The sequence below is a fragment of the Dermochelys coriacea genome, chromosome 12, assembly GCF_009764565.3.
Source record: "Dermochelys coriacea isolate rDerCor1 chromosome 12, rDerCor1.pri.v4, whole genome shotgun sequence".
Lineage (NCBI taxonomy): Eukaryota > Metazoa > Chordata > Testudines > Dermochelyidae > Dermochelys > Dermochelys coriacea.
Genome location: NC_050079.1, coordinates 7,189,300 through 7,208,936, shown reverse-complemented (window position 1 = coordinate 7,208,936; position 19,637 = coordinate 7,189,300). Strand labels below are relative to the sequence as shown.

Below are 19,637 nucleotides of genomic sequence, written 5' to 3'. Positions count from 1 at the left end.
GGCTGCAAGGTGCAACATGTAACAGCCTCACTGGGATGGGAAGCCCCTGAAGTGATGGATAAAGTTACTCAAAGCAGAAAACAGCTGTCACAGTGGATGCAGAGAGAGGGTTCAGCTTCACAGAGTACCTATCTGAAATTCAAGCTGGACCAAGGCACAGTATTACACATTCCTGCTTGGGACCTCAGCTGCTGGAGTCATGTGAGTACACTGGAATTTCAGCTTTCATTTAAAAACCAAGACAGTTTCTAGCCCTCATGAGTGGGAAGAAAAGCTTGAAAATGTGACCTGAGTGTAACCAATGCAGCAATGTCCGCCTGCGTCTGCAGAGAGCCTGAAAGAATTGCTCGGAGAAGGATGAACTGTCCCATACTTCTCAGTGGGGTGCCAACTCCAAGGCCCACTGCTCTGAGAGCAGTCCCACTAACCCCACCCCAGAAGAGGACTCCATATATGGCAGGAGAAGAGTGCAGCAGACCTGCCCTTGTTCTCCCCTTCAGATACACTTGGCTGGTGAGGTGAGTGTGTGGGGGGGGTGCTTGGTGCTGCTCCTAATGGGAAAGATGCCCAGCAGCTTCTGCTGCTCCAGTAGTTGGCAAGGAGACCCTATGCAGCGGCTGCTGAGTGAGGGGTGGGGCTGTAGCGGTGGCATGACGGGCTTTAGTCCAGCCCTGCTCCAGAGATGATGACAATGTCCCAGGGCATGTGCACATATGGTATTGCCAACCCCCAGTATACACAGATCAGGAGTCAGGCCCCCAAAGATCATGATTGGCTTAAAATCAACGTGTAAAAGCAAGTAATTTGGGCTTGGTCCTTTCTTTTGTGGTCTGAGCTGGTCAGGTGCACATGAGACTCATGGTCAAGCTTTTTTCTGCAACCATGAGGCTAGAAACTTTTCTTTTAATTGAAAACTGAGTCTTGCATAATCATGACTCCAGGAGCTGGGACTCCAAGTGGAATCTTGGATACCACCTGAGTTGGCAACACTGCAATGCTGGAGCTGTGATCACGCTCCTGACACACCCAGCAGCAGCTGCTCAGGAAGGGTGGCAAGCAGCATAAAGGGTCCAGAGAGCCTGTGTGGCAAACTTCAGTGGTGGTAAGTTTGGGGGGGTGGACAGTGAATTGGGTGATGGGCAAGGGGCCTGTGCCAAGCTGCAGTTACCGATGCCCTGTGGGGCACAGGAGTTGAGCTGTCGGTGCCCTCTCCGTGTCCTGGTGTTCATGTGTCTCAAGCAGCAGTGGCTGTCGGTTTGGAGGATCCCTGTCCCGATTCTGGGTGGTGCTGTCACATGATCCCAGTGCCATGTAGGAGACAGGCCCTTGACCATGTTAAATCTTGTGACACTTCACACAGCAACTGCAGAGGGCAACTTGACCAGGGCATGCTCATCCATCCGGGTGACTGAGAGCCCCCAGCCATGGGTCTTCCCTGCTTTTGGCACACTCGCTTGGAATGCTCACCCCGGCTGACTTGTACCCCGCTGCTCTGCTCCATCGCTCAAGCCGTGCAGCAGCATGAGCAGCCCTTTGATTTCAGCTGCCCGTGCCATTGGTCCAGTTCCGCCTAGATCAGTGGGACAGGTCAGCAGGATCTGCAGAGTGAGGAACATGTGATTTGTGACAGGCACTTTCCGTAGGTGCTCAGAGCCGAGAGGAAGGACTGCCTGATGCTAGCTATGCTTGTGGTGTGAGATGGGAGAGAAGGAAACCTGTCCCAAAGGGTATAGCTTGCACCCAGTCTCTCGCCCCTAGCGTCTCAGGCTACATCTTACAAGAGTTGGTAGCACGGTGCATCTGCTTCTCTCTCAAGCAGTGCATGCAGATTCATTGCACTGAGCTGTCGTGCACCAGGAGAGTGCCTTAAAATGAGCTGGGCTGAGGTCCCCCCGGCCACCTCATCACAGCTGGCACCGGGTTGGGTGCCCTGTTCTGTGGGTAGTGATTGCTTCGAGCTTGTTCTCCTGCCCACGTCTCTCCTTGAGCAGTGAATGGAGTCAAAGTTTAAGCTCCATTTCACGTCCCTAGTGCGACTACTGGCTCGTGGTGCTGCATGATGAGAGAGTGCAAATGAGGCGAAGTTGCTGGCTCTCCACAGCGAAGTTTGGTGTTCTTGGGACATGGATGCTCTTTACCAGCACCATTGAACAGCCAGGGTCGGGTGTCACGGCTGAATACACCTCCCTTCAGGCCCCTGGGAGTTCAGCAGGCCACATGCACACCATTGCTCCACCCAGCCATGGGTCCAGGAAGTGAAATACAGATTTCTGTGCAGCTTTGCCTCCCCCGTCAACGCTAAAACCCTAAACTACCTAGCACTCCCTAATCTGGGAATACCTGTCCCAGTGTTGGGTGGCCTTCAAGATGATCTCCTGCTGGGGCCCCTGGGGCCCTCTCCTCCTTTATCCCCGTCTCACTGTCTTTGTTCCGAAATCTTGCTGCATCCCAGCCTGTTACCATGAAAATTCCTGTAATGCTACAAGCCCAGGACTGCGGGGCTGGCATAGAGTGAGGAGGGGGAAGAGATGGTCTTGGCCAGTTCTGTGGTAACTGGGCAAAGTAATTGAGATGGGAATGGGTTAAATTAAAGGTGGAAAGTACATGCACTTCTGTAAGCCCTCCCCCTACAGTGAGGCTTGCTGATGTTGCCTGAGCTCTGGGGTCACAAGGTGGCTGCCTGCCCCTGAGATGTCAGCTCAGATGTACTGCTGGGGAACCAGCTAACATCAGGTGGGAAATAGGGAAATGCCTGGCCCTGGGCTGGGAGGGGAGGGACTCTCCAGCCCTCCCTCCTGTGGGTCTCTCTCCAAGAGCAGCTTTCCAAGAGCTCTGAGAGCCTGCACATGAGCACTGCGGGGAGCTGGCAGGGATGGATAGGGAGAGTCCATTTCCATGAGGCAGACACAGAAATGTTAGTGCCATGGCTCTGACCCCTTTTGGGAGGGAGGCTCATTAACAGAGCAGGTGGGTGGGGAGAGATGATTGGAAGGGCTTCCCATGCAGAGATCTCAAAGCACTTTACAAAGGTGGGTCCGTGTCCTCATTATTTTACCAGTGGGGAAACAGAGGCCTGGAAGGGCAGTGATTTGGCCAGTTCACCAGGGGAGCCAGGACTACGACTAGCATAGATATACTGCAGAGAGTGACGTGCAAGAAATACAGTGGGCAGCAGGTCTCCAACTTGCAGTCACACTCATGAGTAAGGATTGCTCTTCAGATCCAACTCTCTTCCTGCCTGTAGCTAGATCTGTAGATCAGAAAAAGGTTAGTGACAGGAAAACCAATCAGCATTGGACAAGGGTGGTGCTCATTGTGATGCTGGCAGGGCAGGTGCTGGCTCATGCCCAGGTCCCCATGTTTCAGCTGAACAATGACAAATACAGGGCTGTGACCAGTCTGGCTCACTTGTGTGTTAGTGTTGTTAAAAGAGGTGCTAGAATTCTAAGTATGTTTTAGTGTTTATGGAATGATTGTAAATTGCTGCCTACATTAATCTCACTTCTAGCATCCGTATCCCATACTGCAAGGTAATATGTGTGCGTTTGCATTGTAAGCGTCTGTGACTGTAGCTCACCAGACGGAAGAGCCACTAACTAGCGTGGCGTGCTGGTCTCCAGCAGAAGGTGTTAGCTCCTACCCAGTGACACTGGGACTAGTGTGGAACCTTAAAGAGGGCAAAAGACTTCGTTGTTTACTTTCCCCAGCCCTGTGAAGATGGGAGGAATTCACTTGCATGACTCATCGGTTGAGTTTGCAGTTCTGAGCAGAAAGGGGGAAGGGAATAAAAACCTCTGTCAAGGAGGAAAGGTATCTTTATGCTGCTTGGTCTCCGGGGGCGCAAGGATTACCAGGCATAAGCAAAAGATCCCCAGTGCTTAGCCTGGGTCATCCCTAAAGGACAGGTAGCATTTCCTTAGTACAGAAGCATCTATTTCATTTTGAAACTTAAGATTGGAACTCATTGGTGTGTATGGTAGCCTGCTTTAACCTTGTAAGTAACTCTTCTTTTTGTTTCTTAGTTAATACATCTTTAGAGAATTTGTTATAGGACTGGCTACAAGTGTTGTCTTTGTGTGAGATCTAAGGTGCAATTGAGCTGGGGTAAGTGGCTGGTCCTTTGGACCTGGGAGTAACCTGAATATTGTTGTGATCCTGATGTAAGGGGCCATCTATGGCAAAGGCAAGCTTGCCTAGGTGGCGGGACAGATCGGAGTGCCCAAGGGGCTGTCTGTGGCTCCCTGTTGAGACTGTTATAGTGCCCGAGGAGTATGAACGTGACAATTGGTTGGTGAAATCTAAGGCTAGAACTCCCTGCCAGCGGGGATGGGGCCACAGCCCAGGACTCTGCCCAGAGGTTGGTATTCTGGCTCTTGAGTCGCTGCAGCACAGCGTGGCACTCAGAATTGCTGCTCACATTCTCGTTGTTGAAGAATCGAAGTGCTGGTTTCTTCTTCACTCTGCTGCTGCTCTGTCTGTGTCTTGTAGCTTGTGCTATGCAGTAACTAGGAAGGACTGTGCCGTGTTCACAGCTGGCGAGGCTTTGGGGTAGGCTTGGAGGTGTTTCTTCCATTCCAAAACAATCTGTGTTGATGGCACAAGCCACCTAGCCCTCTGCAGGATTTCTGCACTCAATTTTTTCTAATGCAGGTGGTGGCAGTTGCCGGGGTTGCTTGATTTCGACATGTGTGAGTGTGTATGTGCTGTTCCTCTTCAGCACCCACTCTGGGAGATTCATGGTGCCATGCTATTCAGAAAAGCACTACTGCAAATGGCATCATGCAGTACCATGTCTGTGGTGTCTCGCTGCCTCCGGATCAAATCAGACGTGCTCAGTGTATAAGAAAGATGGCTTTTCCTAATTGCTGGAGCTGCAACCTTGGCTGGAATCCGAGAGTCAAGCTAAGTGCTTAGAGCTTCTCTACGCAGTTATTCTATTGCACCTTTAAATTCACAGCATATCTGAAGGACAGACAAACCCTTAATCTGGTGCCTCATCCATGGCTGCAAGCTTCCCTTCTTGTCACCTGTGCACCTGGAGGTGGATTTGATCCTGTGGTTGGAATTGTTAATTACATTCTGTTTTGATTGAACAAGGAATTGAATCCATCTTCCTTCTCTTGGCTGTGTTGGCTCTGCAGGGTTAGAAGGTAGAAACCAGTTTAACTCTGTTGTGAGATAATTAAACCATTCTAAACACGGAAGAATCCCATGCACTGCTACAGGCTGGGGACCGACTGGCTAAGCGGCAGTTGTTCAGAAAAGGACCTGGGGATTACAATGGACAAAAAGCTGGATATGAGTCAGCAGTGTGCCCTTGTTACCAAGAAAGCCAACGGCATATTGGGCTGTATTAGTAGGGGCATTGCCAGCAGATCGAGGGAAGTGACTATTCCCCTCTATTCGGCACCAGTGTCAAGGTTCCTTCCCCCTCTGAACTCTAGGGTACAGATGTGGGGACCTGCATGAAAGACTTCCTCAAGGTACAAACTTTGCCTTGTCCTTGAACCCTATGCTGCCACCACCAAGCGTGTTAAACAAAGAACAGGGGTCCACTAAGGAAGCATGGATAGCCGACACTTGTGCTCCGGTGTCCCTCCATGCGGTGCCTTCTTCCCGCCCACATTCACAGTTCCTCTCCGTTCCGAGGGTATCTGGGAGGCATCTGGGCCTGAGGACCTCTGGTGTGAATCTGGTGCAATGAACTGTAATCTGTTGGGGTTCTTGGGGCAGTTGGCCTTTACGTGCCCTGGCTCATTACATTTAAAACATCGTCCAGCTGATGGGTCACTGGGGCGAGGTGGGTTGCTGGAGAACGGTGTGGCGGGACAATAAGGTGTCTGGAGTGTTCCTTGGGGGTGTAGCTGGGGCCTTGGGCTGCCCTGGTAGTAGGGTGTGGTCTGAGGTTGTCCCTTCCGGTATCTGCTCCAACTGCGACCAGGATTGTTCCTCTCTCCTCCCTCCACCCGTTTTGTTCCGGTTTGCCCCTTCTGATATTCACCCCAACTGCTACTAGTTTTTTTTTTCTTTTCTGCCACCTCCACCCATTTGGCTCCAATCTCCCCCGCCTCGATTACAGTTGTGGGCTTCCCATCTAGGACGTATCTTTCTATTTCCTCGGGAACACCCTCTAGGAACTGCTCCATTTGCATTAGGAAGGCCAACTCTTCTGGAGATTTAGCACTTGCTCCTGATATCCAGGAATCCCAATGTTTCATAATGTGGTAGGCATGTCGGGTAAATGACACGTCTGGTTTCCACCTTAGGGCTCTGAACCGCCGACAGGAATGCTCGGGTGTTAGCCCCATTCTGACTCTCGCCTTGATTTTAAACAGTTCGTACTTGTTCATGTGTTCTGTAGGCATTTCAGCCGCCACTTCAGCTAAGGGTCCACTGAGCTGCGGCCTCAGCTTTACCATGTACTAGTATGTAGAGATGCTGTACCCAAGGCAGGCCCTTTCGAAGTTTTCTAAGAAGGCCTCTGTATCATCGCCTGCCTTGTAGGTGGGGAACTTCCTGGGATGTGAAACGGTACCTGGAGAAGGATTGCTAGGGTTTGTTGGTATATTCTGCTGAGCCTTTGCCTTCTTCGTCTCCAGTGCATGCGTCCTCTCTTTCCTTCTCCTCCAGTTCTTTGTCCCTTGCCTCCATAGCTCTCCTGTGGGCAGCCTTTTGGGTTTTTTCTGCCTCTTTCGTTGCCTCCAGTTTTCTCCTCGGCATGCTTCCGTTCAGGTGAGGCCACATCTGGAGTATTGCATCCAGTTTTGGTCCCTCCACTACAGAAGTGATGTGGACAAATTGGAGAGAGTCCAGCAAAGAGCAATGAAAATGATTAGGGGGCTGGAGCACATGACTTATGAGGAGAGGCTGAGGGAACTGGGGTTTAGTTGCAGAAGAGAAGAGTGAGGGAGGATTTGATAGCAGCCTTCAACTGCCTGAAGGGGGGTTCCAAAGAGGAAGGAGCTAGGCTGTTCTCAGTGGTGGCAGATGACAGAACAAGAAGCAATGGTCTCAAGTTGCTGTGGGGGAGATCGAGGTTGGATATTAGGAAACACTATTTCACTAGGAGGGTGGTGAAGCCCGGGAATGGGTTACCTAGGGAGGTGGTGGAATCTCCATCCTTGGAGGTTTTTAAGGCCCGGCTTGAGAAAGCCCTGGCTGGGATGATTTAGTTGGGATTGGTCCTGCTTTGAGCAGGGGATTGGACTAGATGACCTCCTGAGGTCTCTTCCAATCCTAATCTTCTATGATTCTGACTAAATACAGCAAGGAGTAGATCTGTGGAATAGAAAAGAGCTGCTTTGCAATGTACAACTTCATCTTAAACTGGATATTTTGTGAGCAACCTGTTCGCAAGGTGGTGAAGGGATGTTCAGCAAGGGGTGGCCTAGAAAGGAAATGGCAAAGGGAAGCCATCCAATCAACTGATTCTCTGGTAGATGATGCTTCCCAAAGCAAAAAGGAGAGGGGTCTGTGAGCTGCAGACCCCCATTCTTGGCCTGGGTTCATTGGCAGGGCTGTGGCAGGGCTCGTTCTGCAGTTGGTGGAGGAATCCAAATTCAGGCTGTGCCTGAGAAATGCCATCACATCCATGCAGAGACACTGCAGCAGGAGCTGGGGAAGGTGGCGGGCCTGCAGGTCAGGGACAAAAGCAGTGGATTAGAGGGGTGCCATTGTGCCAGCCCAGTGACCTAGAAGGGAGCATGTCTTCCTGACTCAAACCAGGTGTACTGCTTCTAGAAGCACAGATGCTAAGCAGTGGGGGAGGGTGGGTAGCGCACAAAGCCTCTGACCAAAGTTGCCGTGGCATTAGAGGTGTTGGAAGGGGACTCCCGCCCATTACACCTGGGTGTTGGAAGCAATGATACATGAAAGCAGTTTTTGGGGTAGAGAATAATGGGACCTTGCGGGGTTGTGCTTGCCAGGCCCTCTGAAAGCAGATGAGCGCATGGCACCCAGGAGGTGCTTTCCTGGGCCAGCTGGGAGAAATTTGGGGTGGTTTGTAAAGAACGACGTGGATCTCTCTGAACCCATGCAGAGGGCTTGGTCGGGGGGGATCTGGCTGCCAGATGGACTGATTGTTTTCACCTCCATTGATTGCCTCTCTATTCTGGCCACAGATCTGCGCCTGCAGCTGCTGGATGTGAAGAATAACCCCTACCTGATCAAGGCTCTCTACGGGCTGCTGATGCTTCTGCCTCAGAGCAGTGCCTTCCAGCTCCTCTCCCACCGTCTGCAGTGTGTGCCCAACCCCGAGCTCCTGCAGACCACGTGAGTGACACCAGTGGGGGAGCAACTCCTTCCCCTTTCAGTGTGGCCCTGACACCATCACAGGGAGGCTGGGACTCCAGCCCTCTGCAGAGACTGCCCTGACCTAGAGTGCCTGTAGCACTAGACACTGGGAGCACATGCTGTCCTCTTGCATTCCTGCCAGTCATGTATGCGGTATCCTCGGGGAACGGGCACAGCCCATGTTGGTCCTAAACCTAGAGCTCCCGATAAGATATGCGCCTGGCTTGGCAACATCCCTTATGAAGGCCCAGTCCTGCAGGTGCTGAGCTGCCTCCACTGCTTCACTGGTGCAGCATGGGCTTGGACCTTTGCAGCCTGGTGTAGGGTGAGGGGAGGTCGAAGGGCAATCCTGATGAGGAAGAACGGTGACATCGGGGGGGGGGCCTGAACTGTGCTCAGTTGTGGGGTGGTGACCCATGCACGGGACATGGCTAATTGTATTTAGCGTGGCTGCCCTTATCTTTAATACAAAGCCATGACCTGTAGGGATCAAAGGGCCTGAGGCTTGGCTGCTTGCATCAAGATGGAGCAATGCATGCTGGGATCTCATGGGCTTGAGCTGCCATCTCTGCAGTGGGTAACTGGAGAGAGACATGGGCAGGGGCATGTGTTTATAGCAGAGCAGTGGCTGTGCCTCTCACCCTCCGGTAACATCAATGAGGTGCCAGGGCACCTCTGCCTTCTGCAGCAGTCGAGGGCTGCAGAGCAGCCTGCAGAGCATATACATGCAGGGCTCTGGAGCACTAAGGCCTATGAGCCATTTGGCAGGCCAGGCTGGACCCCTTCTCTGTGCGAGCAGCAGCAGGGCCTTGCTCTGAGGCACCTGCCCGCGGATCTGGGTGTCAGGCCTGAGGCTTCCTCCTGCACGCACTGCCACCTGCCAGTGCTCAGGGCGCGCTCCTTGCCCTGCACTGTGGAGCGCTCGCTCAGCTTTTGTCTATATTTGGTAACTCTTGGAGGGCTGTGCCTCATCCACAGGCATTTGGCATCTGGGATGGAAAATTCCACTTGCAGGGTCTCCATGGAAACAAGCAGAGCCCCTGGAGAAGATTTACACTGAATGGAGACTGGCGGATCTCCCATCAGCTGCCCCAGCTTGTTAGGAACAGCCCCTAGGAGCCTACCCAGGGGGCTGCCTGCCCCAGGCTTGCCTGGTGTGTGCCAGTACTGGGCGTCGTAGGGAAACCAGCGCGTCTCGCACTCAGCCTTGTATGCTGAGAGCTGCTTCAGTCCTTTTCCCCCCTGCAGCTGAACTAGCCGGCCACTGCAGCGCACACGCCAGTGCTAGCAGCCCTGCGAGTCTGATGGGCTGCTAAGCCTGAGCTCCTCTGGCCTTTGAGAGACATTGATCGCCTTTGCCTGCTCTGTCTCTTCTTTGCTGTCTCGCCAACAGTCACCTGCCTGGGATGTATCTGCTGCTCTTGGCCCCTACACTGCTGGGCAGCATCACAGCCCCTTGATGCACCTGATTCTGGTTATGCAGGAGCTTGGGCTACATAATTATAATGGCTCCTTCTGGCTTTAACTCTACGGACCGGCTGGGATGCTGCTTAGGGGGCAGGGACCTAGACGTCAGCTGTGCAGACTGGGCCAGGAACCTTAGCAGTGCTCAGCCCGGGATGCCCATCTACTGTATACCGAGCCAGCTCTGCATCCTGCTGCAGGCAGCGAGCTCTCCAACCGGAGTGTGTATCTCTCCAGCTGGGCACACAGCTCAGCAAGGAGGGGCTGACCCAGTGATCTAGTGGCTGGTGCCCTCCAGCTTGGAGCCAGGGATCAGGGCTTGCCTTACTGCTTCGCTCTTCAGGCTGGCCCAGGATGGCCAAGTTCTGATCCTTGCTGGACATCTGTCCATGGTATGAAATCTCTGGAGCAGAATGCAGCTAGGGCTGAGGGTGGCCAGTCAGGCAAGGTCTCCTAGGAGAGGGAAGGTGTGGCATGCCAGGGTCTCCAGCCAGTGCTGTTAATTCTTCGCTCCCATAAAACCGGTACCAGGCATAAAATGTCCCAGTGTACGAGGCTCTCCTCTTTTCTTGGCAGTGATGAGGCATCTCTTGGCTGTGGAGGGGAGGACTCCTAGGCACATCTTCACCCTGGCCCAGGTCAGCCTACCCCATCTCCGTTCAGCTGGGTGACCCCACTTGGTGGGGAAGTAGCTCTTTCAAAGTCCAGGCTAATGAGGTGGAAGGGGTGCTCCTCAGTGGCAGCACATCCCTTCTGGAGACATGAAAGACTTATCCCTCCTCTGCAAAGCCATTGGGACAAAGTTCTAAGATGTGCAGAAAGCAGATCCTTGCCTTTTAACTAGTCCCTAGGCAGGCTGCATCACACGCTCCAGCCAGTGCGCTCGGGAGCATTGGCCTCTGTTCTCAGCCAGGGTATTTTTTGGAGTGTGAGCAGTTATATTTGTGTGTATGTTCAGGGGGAGGGGTTTCCTCCCTTCGCCCCTGACTACCGGGCTTTTGGAGTAATCAGAGCTGTCAGACAGACTGAGCATCTGATTAACTGTGACCTACATTCCATTAAACATGGAAGCCCGCTTTCATAACAGACCAAGCTGCCCCTCCTTGGGGGAAGCCAGCTGGGACAGAAGCAAGCTGTGGGGGAAAGCTGTCGACCCACTGGCTGGACAGAGATGCCTAGCAGGTTTTCCATCCCCATCAAGGTGACCCATCTCCTTTGTCTGCACTCCTTGTACGGATCAGATCTCTTCTTAAACATCTCTCTGCAGAGAAGACTGTTGCATTTATCCCTGGATGTGAATTTCCCTGGGTTCCCCAGTCTGACCATCACTGAGCCTTGGGTTAATCTCTTAATCCAAGAGTGGGGGTCGGCACAGGAGAGTTGCACGTCCGTTCTTCTAGTCTGTTACATTTATGCATCCATTGCACTAGACACAAAGAGAGAGGCCATTCCTGCCCCCGCAGCTTTACAGTCTGAATAGACAAGACAAAGTGTGTCGGGGGGGGACGACTCAGGCACTGAGGTTTGCCTCTCACTAGCTCACCCAGCAGGCCCATGGCACATCTTGAATTAAAACCCAGGACTGCCAATCCAGTGTCCTACCTGTTAGGCCATGCTGACTCTCATGGTTCCTGAGGTTTCAACTACCATGTGGCAGTCTTCGTCAGAGAAACACCCAAATCCAGAGAGAGCAAGCCAGAACCTTGCCTGAAACAGACTTTTTGCAGCATTTAAAACAGCCGCAGCCTGGTGGCTTAGCATGCTGACCATCCTGCTCTGGGGGGCCAGGTTCGCAAGTGCCATAGTCCATGTGAAAGGTAGCTGGGTGTTGTCACTCCCTGTAGGCTTTACATCTCCAAACTGCAGCACAACTGGCCATCCTGAACAAATGTATCCCGGCTTCCAGCATGTCCTTCCTCCCATGGAGGGTCTCGCTGCTGGGGGGGATTCTTTGCCCCATTCCTAGTCTCGGCCTGTCTGCTGAGGGGCAAGCAGTGATGGAAGTGGCCACCTATCCCCTATGAACAAGACTGGGGCCATCAATTCTTCTTACATGAGCCTCCAAGGAGCTGGTAATGCACTTTGGTCACTAGCATCAGAGGCCAAACCTCGTGGCAAAAGGCTCGTTGCAGGTACCCTGAGTTCTCCAGTCCCCTTGGCCATCCCTTCGCAGGACTGGAGCAGCAGTGGTGGTGTTGCAGGAGTGCGGCGTTCCCGTTAGCATCTGCCGGCAGTACTTGGTGCCTGCCCAGATGACACTTGTCTCAGGCTAGTGCTCTTTGCACTTCGGCTTCCTGGATGCTTGCCCACAAGTAAATGCCCAGTGTGCTGGAGGTGACCAGCTGTCAGCCGGCATTGTGGGGCTGCACTCTGCTGGGCTCTCTACCTGTGACCCTAGCAGTGCTCTTCTGTCCACCAGGTAGGAACACTTCTCTCTTTGCCTTGCGCTCTTCCCCTCAGCCTCTGAGCAGTGCAGATGGAAAGCCAGGGACAAGGAACTTCCCCAATCTCAAAGCATTTGTTTTACAGCCCTGCCCCATGGCAGTAACCCAAGTTGGGCACCATACTTGGCCAGTGGGTCTGGGCTTGTGGGGATGCTGTATCTACCAAGGGAGTAGCAGGAGCCTGCTGCCCCACACTTTGCTAGTGATCTCAGTGGAGCAAAGGGCTTAGCAGAACCTCATCCCCTGAGTTCAGTGGAGCAGTGTGGAGTTGGGGGATCAGGAAGTGTTACTTCTCAATGCATGGTCTTGGCAGCCTGCTCTGTTACGTCGCATCCACAGTGGACTGGGAGCAGAGCCAGCCAAACCAGGTAGATCTATGGCTTTAGAGAAAATAAATAGTATGTTGTGGATGTGATAAGCACCCAGGTAATCATGTGGCTTCAGCCCGTGAGCCCTGCCTGCTCTGACAGCCCAAACATCAGGAGCCGGATCAGCTGGCCACAAGCAGTTTCCCACCACCGTCCTAGCCCAGTGTAGACGGGACCTTGGACAGACACGCTCACCTTCAGCTTGCCAGCATGACTTCCTTGGAACAAGGAGGCCAGGAGGGAGAATCATACTGGGCCCTAGGGACCCTGTGAGATGAAAGCCATGGCAGGAGCTTCCCCAAGCACTGCATGGCACTGCCAGACAGAACATAGCCTAGGTCAGTCACTTGGCTCAGCATGCCTGGCTCTGAAGGGAGCATTAGCCGCTTGCTAAGCAGAATAGCAGTGTCTGTTCCCACCCCCTCCCGGGGGACCCCAATCAGTGCTGTCTTCCCAGCAAACTGGCCCCTCGCTGCTTGCCACCTCCTCACCCAACGGTTCTGTCTTCCCAGCCATGGAGCAGGTTCTGAAAGCTGAGTGGAGATGCCCCAGCCATCGGCTGGAAACAGGAACTCAAGCAGCATCTGATTCAGCAGGAGAGACTGGGCCATTCAGCACAGTCTGTCTAAGGATTTCAGAGATATTCTCTGCGGCATGTAGTGGGTGACTGAAGGATTAATCCTTCAGCGTGGGGTTGTTTTTTCTTCCCCTTCTAAGCTCCTCAAAGCTAAACAAACAGGCCCTGTTTCTTTCTGCCCCTCCTCCGTGAATCACCTTGTGTGTGTAGGTAGGGGTTGTTGATTTCCCAAATGTCAAGCTCTGCAGATTGTCCTTCCTCCCCAAAATATCCAGGCCAGGGGAAACCTCTCCTCCTGGCAGTGTCTCAACATGGCAGAGGGTGGGAAGCCCTACCTCAGACACACATGCACCCGGTCCGCAGACCGTGTCTCAGGTTTGCTCCTAATTCCAATTAATCTTGAGGAGACAAACGCTCTTTATGATCTGGCCAAGTACAGCTTCCTAAGCAGTGCAGCCAGAGGCAGAACTCAGCCAGCAGGAGCCGGGAAGCAGGGTTCCCGTACTGCTGTGGGAAAGGATTAAACGCTTGCGTTTTGAGTGCCTTGTGCTTTTCCCCTCCTGGAATAGCAGGGCTGGTGCACAGCATGAGGAGCCTTGGTGGAGCTGTGTGGGAGGAGACGCGGGTTGGAATAGCCGTGTGCTCGTGCATTATCCTCCTCTCATCTGTGCTCTTACACTTGGATTGCAAGCTCTTCAGAGCAGGACTGTCTGTCTGTACTGCACCCAGCACAGTGGGGCCTTACCATAGCACAAGTGTAGAGGGACTTTGGCAGAGCTTGGGGAATGGGGGACTAGGAGTGGAATAGCAAGGGGTGCCTGTCTGGATGGAGGGGCATCAGAAGAGCTCGGGGGGGACTAAGTGGCATAGCGGGGGTCAGGACTGGGTTTAGGGTATTGGCAGAGCTGTAGGGGGGGCGCTCTTGGGTTGGAATTACTCGGTGGGCTGCAGGTCTGGATTGAGGGGCATCGGTAGAATCATAGGACTGGAAGGGACCTCTAGAAGTCATCTAGTCCCATCCCCTGCACTCCTGGCAGGACTGAGTATTATCTAGAAGACCATCGCTGACAGATGTTTGTCTAACATGCTCTTAAAAATCCCCAATGATGGAGATTCCACAACCTCCTTAGGCAATTTATTCCAGTGCTTGACCACCCTGACCATTAGGAAGTTTTCCTAATGTCCAGCCTAAACTGCCCTTGCTGCAATTTAAGCCCATTGCTTCTTGTCCTGTCCTCAGAGGTTAAGAAGAACAATTCTTTTCCCTCCTTCTTGTAACCATCTTTCATGTACTTGAAAACTGTTACCAGGTCCCCTCTTAGTCTTCTCTTCTCCAGACTAAACAAACTTAATTTTTTCAGTCTTCTCTCATAGCTAGTTTCTAGACCTTTAATCATTTTTGTTGCTCCTCTCTGGACTTTTTCCAGTTTGTCCCCATCTTTCCTGAAAGGTGGCACCCAGAACTGGACATGATACTCCAGCCGAGGCCTCATGAGCGCAGAGTAGAGCGGAAGAATCACTTCTCGTGTCTTGCACTGAGGCAGGTCACTCAGCGCCTGTTTGTGCTTTTGGGTCCCTCCCTTTTCCAAACACCACACTCACCACCCCAGTAAATCAGTTTAAGCCTGAGGGAGCTCACTCTGCCAACCTTGACGCACAGTGCCATGGTGCCAACGAGCAATCCCTGGCCCTCCTTAGTCCAGCAGTACATACAGCCGTGGAGCCAGTGCTCGGTGCTGGTCTCCCTGCAGCGTCACCCTGATTTAACTTCAGGTGTGAATCTAAACAAGCTTTAGGGCTGGTCTACGCTATAAATGTGCATCAGTATAACTGTCGCTCGGGGTGTGAAAAAGCCACCAGGTACCCCAGTCTAACCCCCAGTGTAGACAACACTGTATTGGCAGGAGAGCTTCCCCACTGACATAGCTACCACCGCTTGCAAGGGAGGTGGGAGAAGTTCTCCTGCTGGTGTGGTAGCTTCTTCCTTGAAGCATGACTGGGGCAGCCGCGCCACTGCAGCATCGTAAGTGGACACCTGCCCTCAGTCAAACCAGTCCCAGCCCATGGGTGGGGGGAGGCTCTTATTTCTATTTAGCATAAATTGCTTAGAACTGGGTTGAAATTAAACCAGAACCAACATGTGCCCAGCGCCTTTTGCACTGGCTCCACTAACCCAAGGTAATTTGGGTGTAGCCAGGGCCTCAGAATTGCAAAGCAGATGCTGCTAAGTTGGCTCCTTCGTGATCCAGCAGTAATTGAGTGGAGCCCAAGCAGCTTCTTGGCAGTTGAAATGCACAGGGCTTGGTCTCTGCCGGCATGTCCTGGGATTTGTCCCTGAGAACTGGGATCTCCCACCCGGGATCATCTGGTGAGCGTTGCCATGTACTGCTGCAGTCACTGCTTGGCTGCCCTCAAAGCAAGGCAGCTTGGCCTGTGGTTAGAGCTGCTGGCTGATGGTCAAGGCTCCAGGCTCTATTTCCAGTGCTGCCGCTGCTCCTGCATGACCCTGGCAAGCCGCTGAACCGCCCAGCCTGCCACTGTTTTTAGCAGAGCACACGTGGCTTTTGTGGGTGTTGGCAGCAGGAGATCAAGTGCTTTGACCCTCTTTGTCTGGAGTCCCCTTGAGCCATCCCACACTAGCCTGGATCTGTACACCCTTAGATCAGCGCCTGCGAGAACCCCAGGGGAGAGTTCACATGCTCCTGCTGAGCACTAGGCCAGGATCTCTCCCCCAGCAGGGAGGGTGGTGGCAGCTGAGTTCAGCCCAAGGCTCCAACCAGACAGAGCTGCTTGGAGCCTCAGACCACTTTCCCCTCCTGCAACTCGTTTTCTCCTGCTCAGGGACAGCTCCTGGGTCCATCAGCACTCCCAGGCTTGGGCAGATTGTCCCATCCTCCTGACTCTGTCCCAGACAGACTCGCTGCTCGTGTGCTCTTCCCACGGGACAGTCCCACCTCTCCTGCTCTGCATCATGGACTGCAGCTGGGGTCCGTCTGAGCCATAGGACCCAAGTCCCAGCCTGCCCAGATCCCCCTTCCCAGGCAGCGTGTCTGCTCCAAGCCATGTGTTCCTGCATGTACGTTTGTCTCCTCTTTTTGTGCCCTCACCTACCCCAGCCCTGCGGGGAGTAGGGAGGGGCTGGGGCTGAGCTTCCCCCAGGAACCCTGACACTATTGGCCCCCTTTGTTGTGATGTCAGCTGGAGCTGGGCTAGGCACTGGGCGTGAGGGATAACATCGGGCTGGGCTGTCCTCCCCATTCTGGGAACAGATGGGAGCTGGGGTGGGGTGAGAGCGTGTCTCCTTGTGCTGATCAGCAGGATGGAGCACACGGGCAAGGGCAGCATGCTCTGTGGGGCCAGGGGGATGGGCACATGTGGCAGGGGGGGCTGGTGCATGCACTGTCCAAGGCAGGGTTTGGCTGACCCTGCTGGAGAGGAAGGGGAGGTGCAGTCGGACGGGAGTGAAGAGCCAGATGGGCTTGGTGGGCAGCCAGCAGGGTTGTAGGGCAGTGGCCTTGGCGGGTGTGTGGGGCTGGCTTTGAAAGGACACGAGGCCACAGCCCGGCTGGGTGCTCTGGTCCTTGGCCCCACTGGGGCAGGAACTTCCCTGGCGCTGTGCAGCAATGAAGCCTGTATGCTTCCTCGGCGTCTGGCTGCAGCTGCAGCACCTTAACCTGGTGTGAGCTTCCCGCTCAGGCAGGCTGGCCTGCGCTGTTGTCCCAGGGCACTGACCTGCCGAGCAGCTGCCTGCCGTGCTGTCTGCTCCACTGGGGGAGAGCCTCCCAAACAGGAAATGCCTCGCAGTGTGTGGCGAAGCTGGGGCTTTGCACTGTGTCTCCGTGTAACCCTGGGATTTGAAAATCAGCCTGGTGCCCACAGCTTGCTAGGCCCCCTGTCCTGGGAGGGAGCATCACACGCCGCGAATGGCTCCTGAGTAACCAGACACGCAGGGCAGCAGCTCTAACGCTGCTGGTGTCAGCCCCACCTTCAATTTGAGACCAGTGCTGGGGCCAGACCAGGCCTCTGCAGCTGCCTCCTGCACTCCAGCTGGGCTCTGCCAAACTCCTCCTGCCTGGCTCAGAGGGCATCCCTGGTTCCAGTTTGGGATCCCTCTGATACAGACCCAGTCAGGCCCTGCTGATTGTATCCCGTGGAGGCTCCTGTTGCCAGGTGAACCCAGCTCTCAGCAGCGAGGTGCCAGGCTTGTCGTTGGGGTGGCTCCTCCTGGCAGACATAGAGCAGAGGACAAGCCTGGAGCACACTGTCCCCGGGAAATGCCCGCACGTCTACCCCCCGAGGATGGAAACGCCAGCAGGTGCAGGTACTGAGCATTACTCCGCAGGGCGCTCCAGCTTCTTCCAGTTTCTGGATAGTGAGCAGTGCAGTTTCTGGAATCCAAAACGCCAGCCAGCCTTCTGGAACCTAGCTCTGCTGAGAGCGGGAGTGGCTCATAGCATGGGGTGCTATCAGTAGTGGGGGCAGCGCTCTCCAGCTTTCAGCCCAGGGCTCATTTTAGGAGAGATTCGCACCACCCTCTCTACTCCAAGCCTCTTGCTGCTTGGGCCGGTTAGCTCAGCCCAGCATCACACTGGGCGCTCTGATCCGTGGCGATAGATCGGTTCACCAGGGTCTTCACTTGCCCCGTGCACTTGGCTGGTTCACTAGAAACGTAGGAGATGGACAGCAGCATCGCTACTATGATACCCAGTTTCCTCCTCCCTGATCCCTTCTTATCTGCTAAACAGCCCTTGGCCTGCTCCTAGCTGTAGGCTCTTCCACAGTCGTTGCCCAGGCATCTTCCTGCCACCTAGGCTGAGGGGGGTGTATTTTGTAGTGGAAAGCACAAGCGTCTGGCCCCTGGGGCAAGGAGCTTCAGTATGTGATGTCTGTGTGGGGGTGGTAATGGACTGGGTGCTTGGCACACACTATGCCCTCTCATCTCTCTCTCTCTCTCTGCTTCCTCTCCCCAGGGACAGCACTAAGACCACCCTGGGCTTCAAGAAAGCGACCACCGCCAACATCGACTACCTGGAGCTGCTGCAGCACTTTGAGCGAGTCCAGAACAAGCACCTGGAAGTGAGACACCAGCGGGTTGGCCGGGGAGAGCCCCCAGACCGAAGGGTCGTCCTCTGAGCGCCAGCCGCCACTGGCGTGCATGGACACAATGACCTGGGGAGGGGAGCCGGAGGGACCTGGCGGCTGTCATGGGTTCCAGTGTGTCTGATCCAGCGGGGGGGCTTGTTCCAGGGGAGAGGCGGTGGAGGTGGCCACAGCGCTCAGCTTGGGAGGATCTCCAGAGACCAAGCCGGAGCCCAGCACCCCAGCTGCACAAACTTCCAGAGCATCAAAAGCAAGCATATGGGGAAGTTGTAGGAGGGGACTAGAGGGACAAACGAAGCTACATGCTCCCCGCTCCCTCCACCCAACATTCTGCCTTACTAAGCCTTCCCTGGCAACAGTCAGCTGATGCCACAGCCGGGCCAGTAAGGCCAGAGGGAAGACGCGTAAAAAGCATTTTCTGCTACCTCCGGCCTCAAACAAGCATGAGTGTCTGTGGGCATGTGACTGGACTGGCCTCACCTCCCTGTTTCTCTCTTCCCCCCCGCAACACCACCAGGCAGGCAGTCGTGTGCTGCAGTCCGGAAAGGAAAGCCGGCCTCCCGTAGCTGGCTTCTTGGATCTGACGTCCACTGCCCTTAGTTCCCCGTGGCAACAGCACCATCTAATCCTCCAGTGCTCTTGGTCCTGTGGACATGCATTCCTGTGTGTGCGCGTCACTCAGCTGCCTCTTGTCACCCCCCCTTGGACCCACCTCCCTGTTGTATGTATGGCAGTGCAGCCTTAATTTATAGCCTCCTGAAAGTATCATGTATGTGTATATAGAGGAGGGGTTCAGTCCAAGTCAGAGTTCTAGCCTGAAAATAGATTTGTACCAATGTAAAAACTTCCCACATTGAAATAAAAGAATTATGGCAAAGTCCCTGCCTGGCATCTGCTGCTCCTTGAGGGAAGGCCCCCAGGATGGTCATCACCTGGACTGAGACTGCCCTCCACACCCACTGAGCCCTTTGGGGCCCTTTCCCCTGACTGGTTCCGCATCCCCCAAACTTCCTACGTGAGTTTGAGATTTGGCCCATGTCTGCCATTTGTTCCCCAGGCAAAAGAAGTGCCCCTTCTGCATGGCAAGGTCTGCGAGGGATGATCCACATCAGCGATGCTGAAATCCTAGGAGGTAACTGCAGGTCCAGTAGACGTGCTCAGGTCCCAGAGTAGGGCAGGCATGGATTCGTTACCCACGCTGCCGCAGCTTCTCTACTCTGGGGCCAGAGCTAGCCAGTGTAAGGCCATGTCTGCACTATTGGCACTGCTCGGCACCTGAGCTATGCTGCTATACCTGGCGTGTAGATGCAGGCTACAGGGCCAGAAGTGGGTTTTCCATCGCTCCAGGAGCTCCGCCTCCCCGAGCAACAGTAGCTGGGTCACTGGAAGCTG

The 19,637-nt window shown here is 54.2% G+C and overlaps 1 protein-coding gene across 9 annotated transcripts in view; it reads left to right on the top strand.

The window, feature by feature from the left end:
• VAC14 (VAC14 component of PIKFYVE complex) overlaps positions 1–19,125 on the top strand; it is a 185,528-nt gene extending 166,403 nt beyond the window's left edge. For 4 of the 9 annotated variants that reach the window (XM_043495198.1, XM_038368166.2, XM_043495203.1 and 1 more), the window contains 2 exons: positions 8,121–8,271; positions 18,116–19,125. In XM_043495198.1, the coding sequence (XP_043351133.1) occupies positions 8,121–8,271; positions 18,116–18,278 (314 nt within the window). In that variant the 3' untranslated portion in view covers positions 18,279–19,125. Of the gene's footprint in view, positions 1–8,120; positions 8,272–18,115 lie in introns of those variants that run through there. The other 5 variants (XM_043495202.1, XM_043495200.1, XR_006275199.1 and 2 more) reach the window with 4 other exon arrangements.
• Positions 19,126–19,637: the final 512 nt, after the last annotated feature.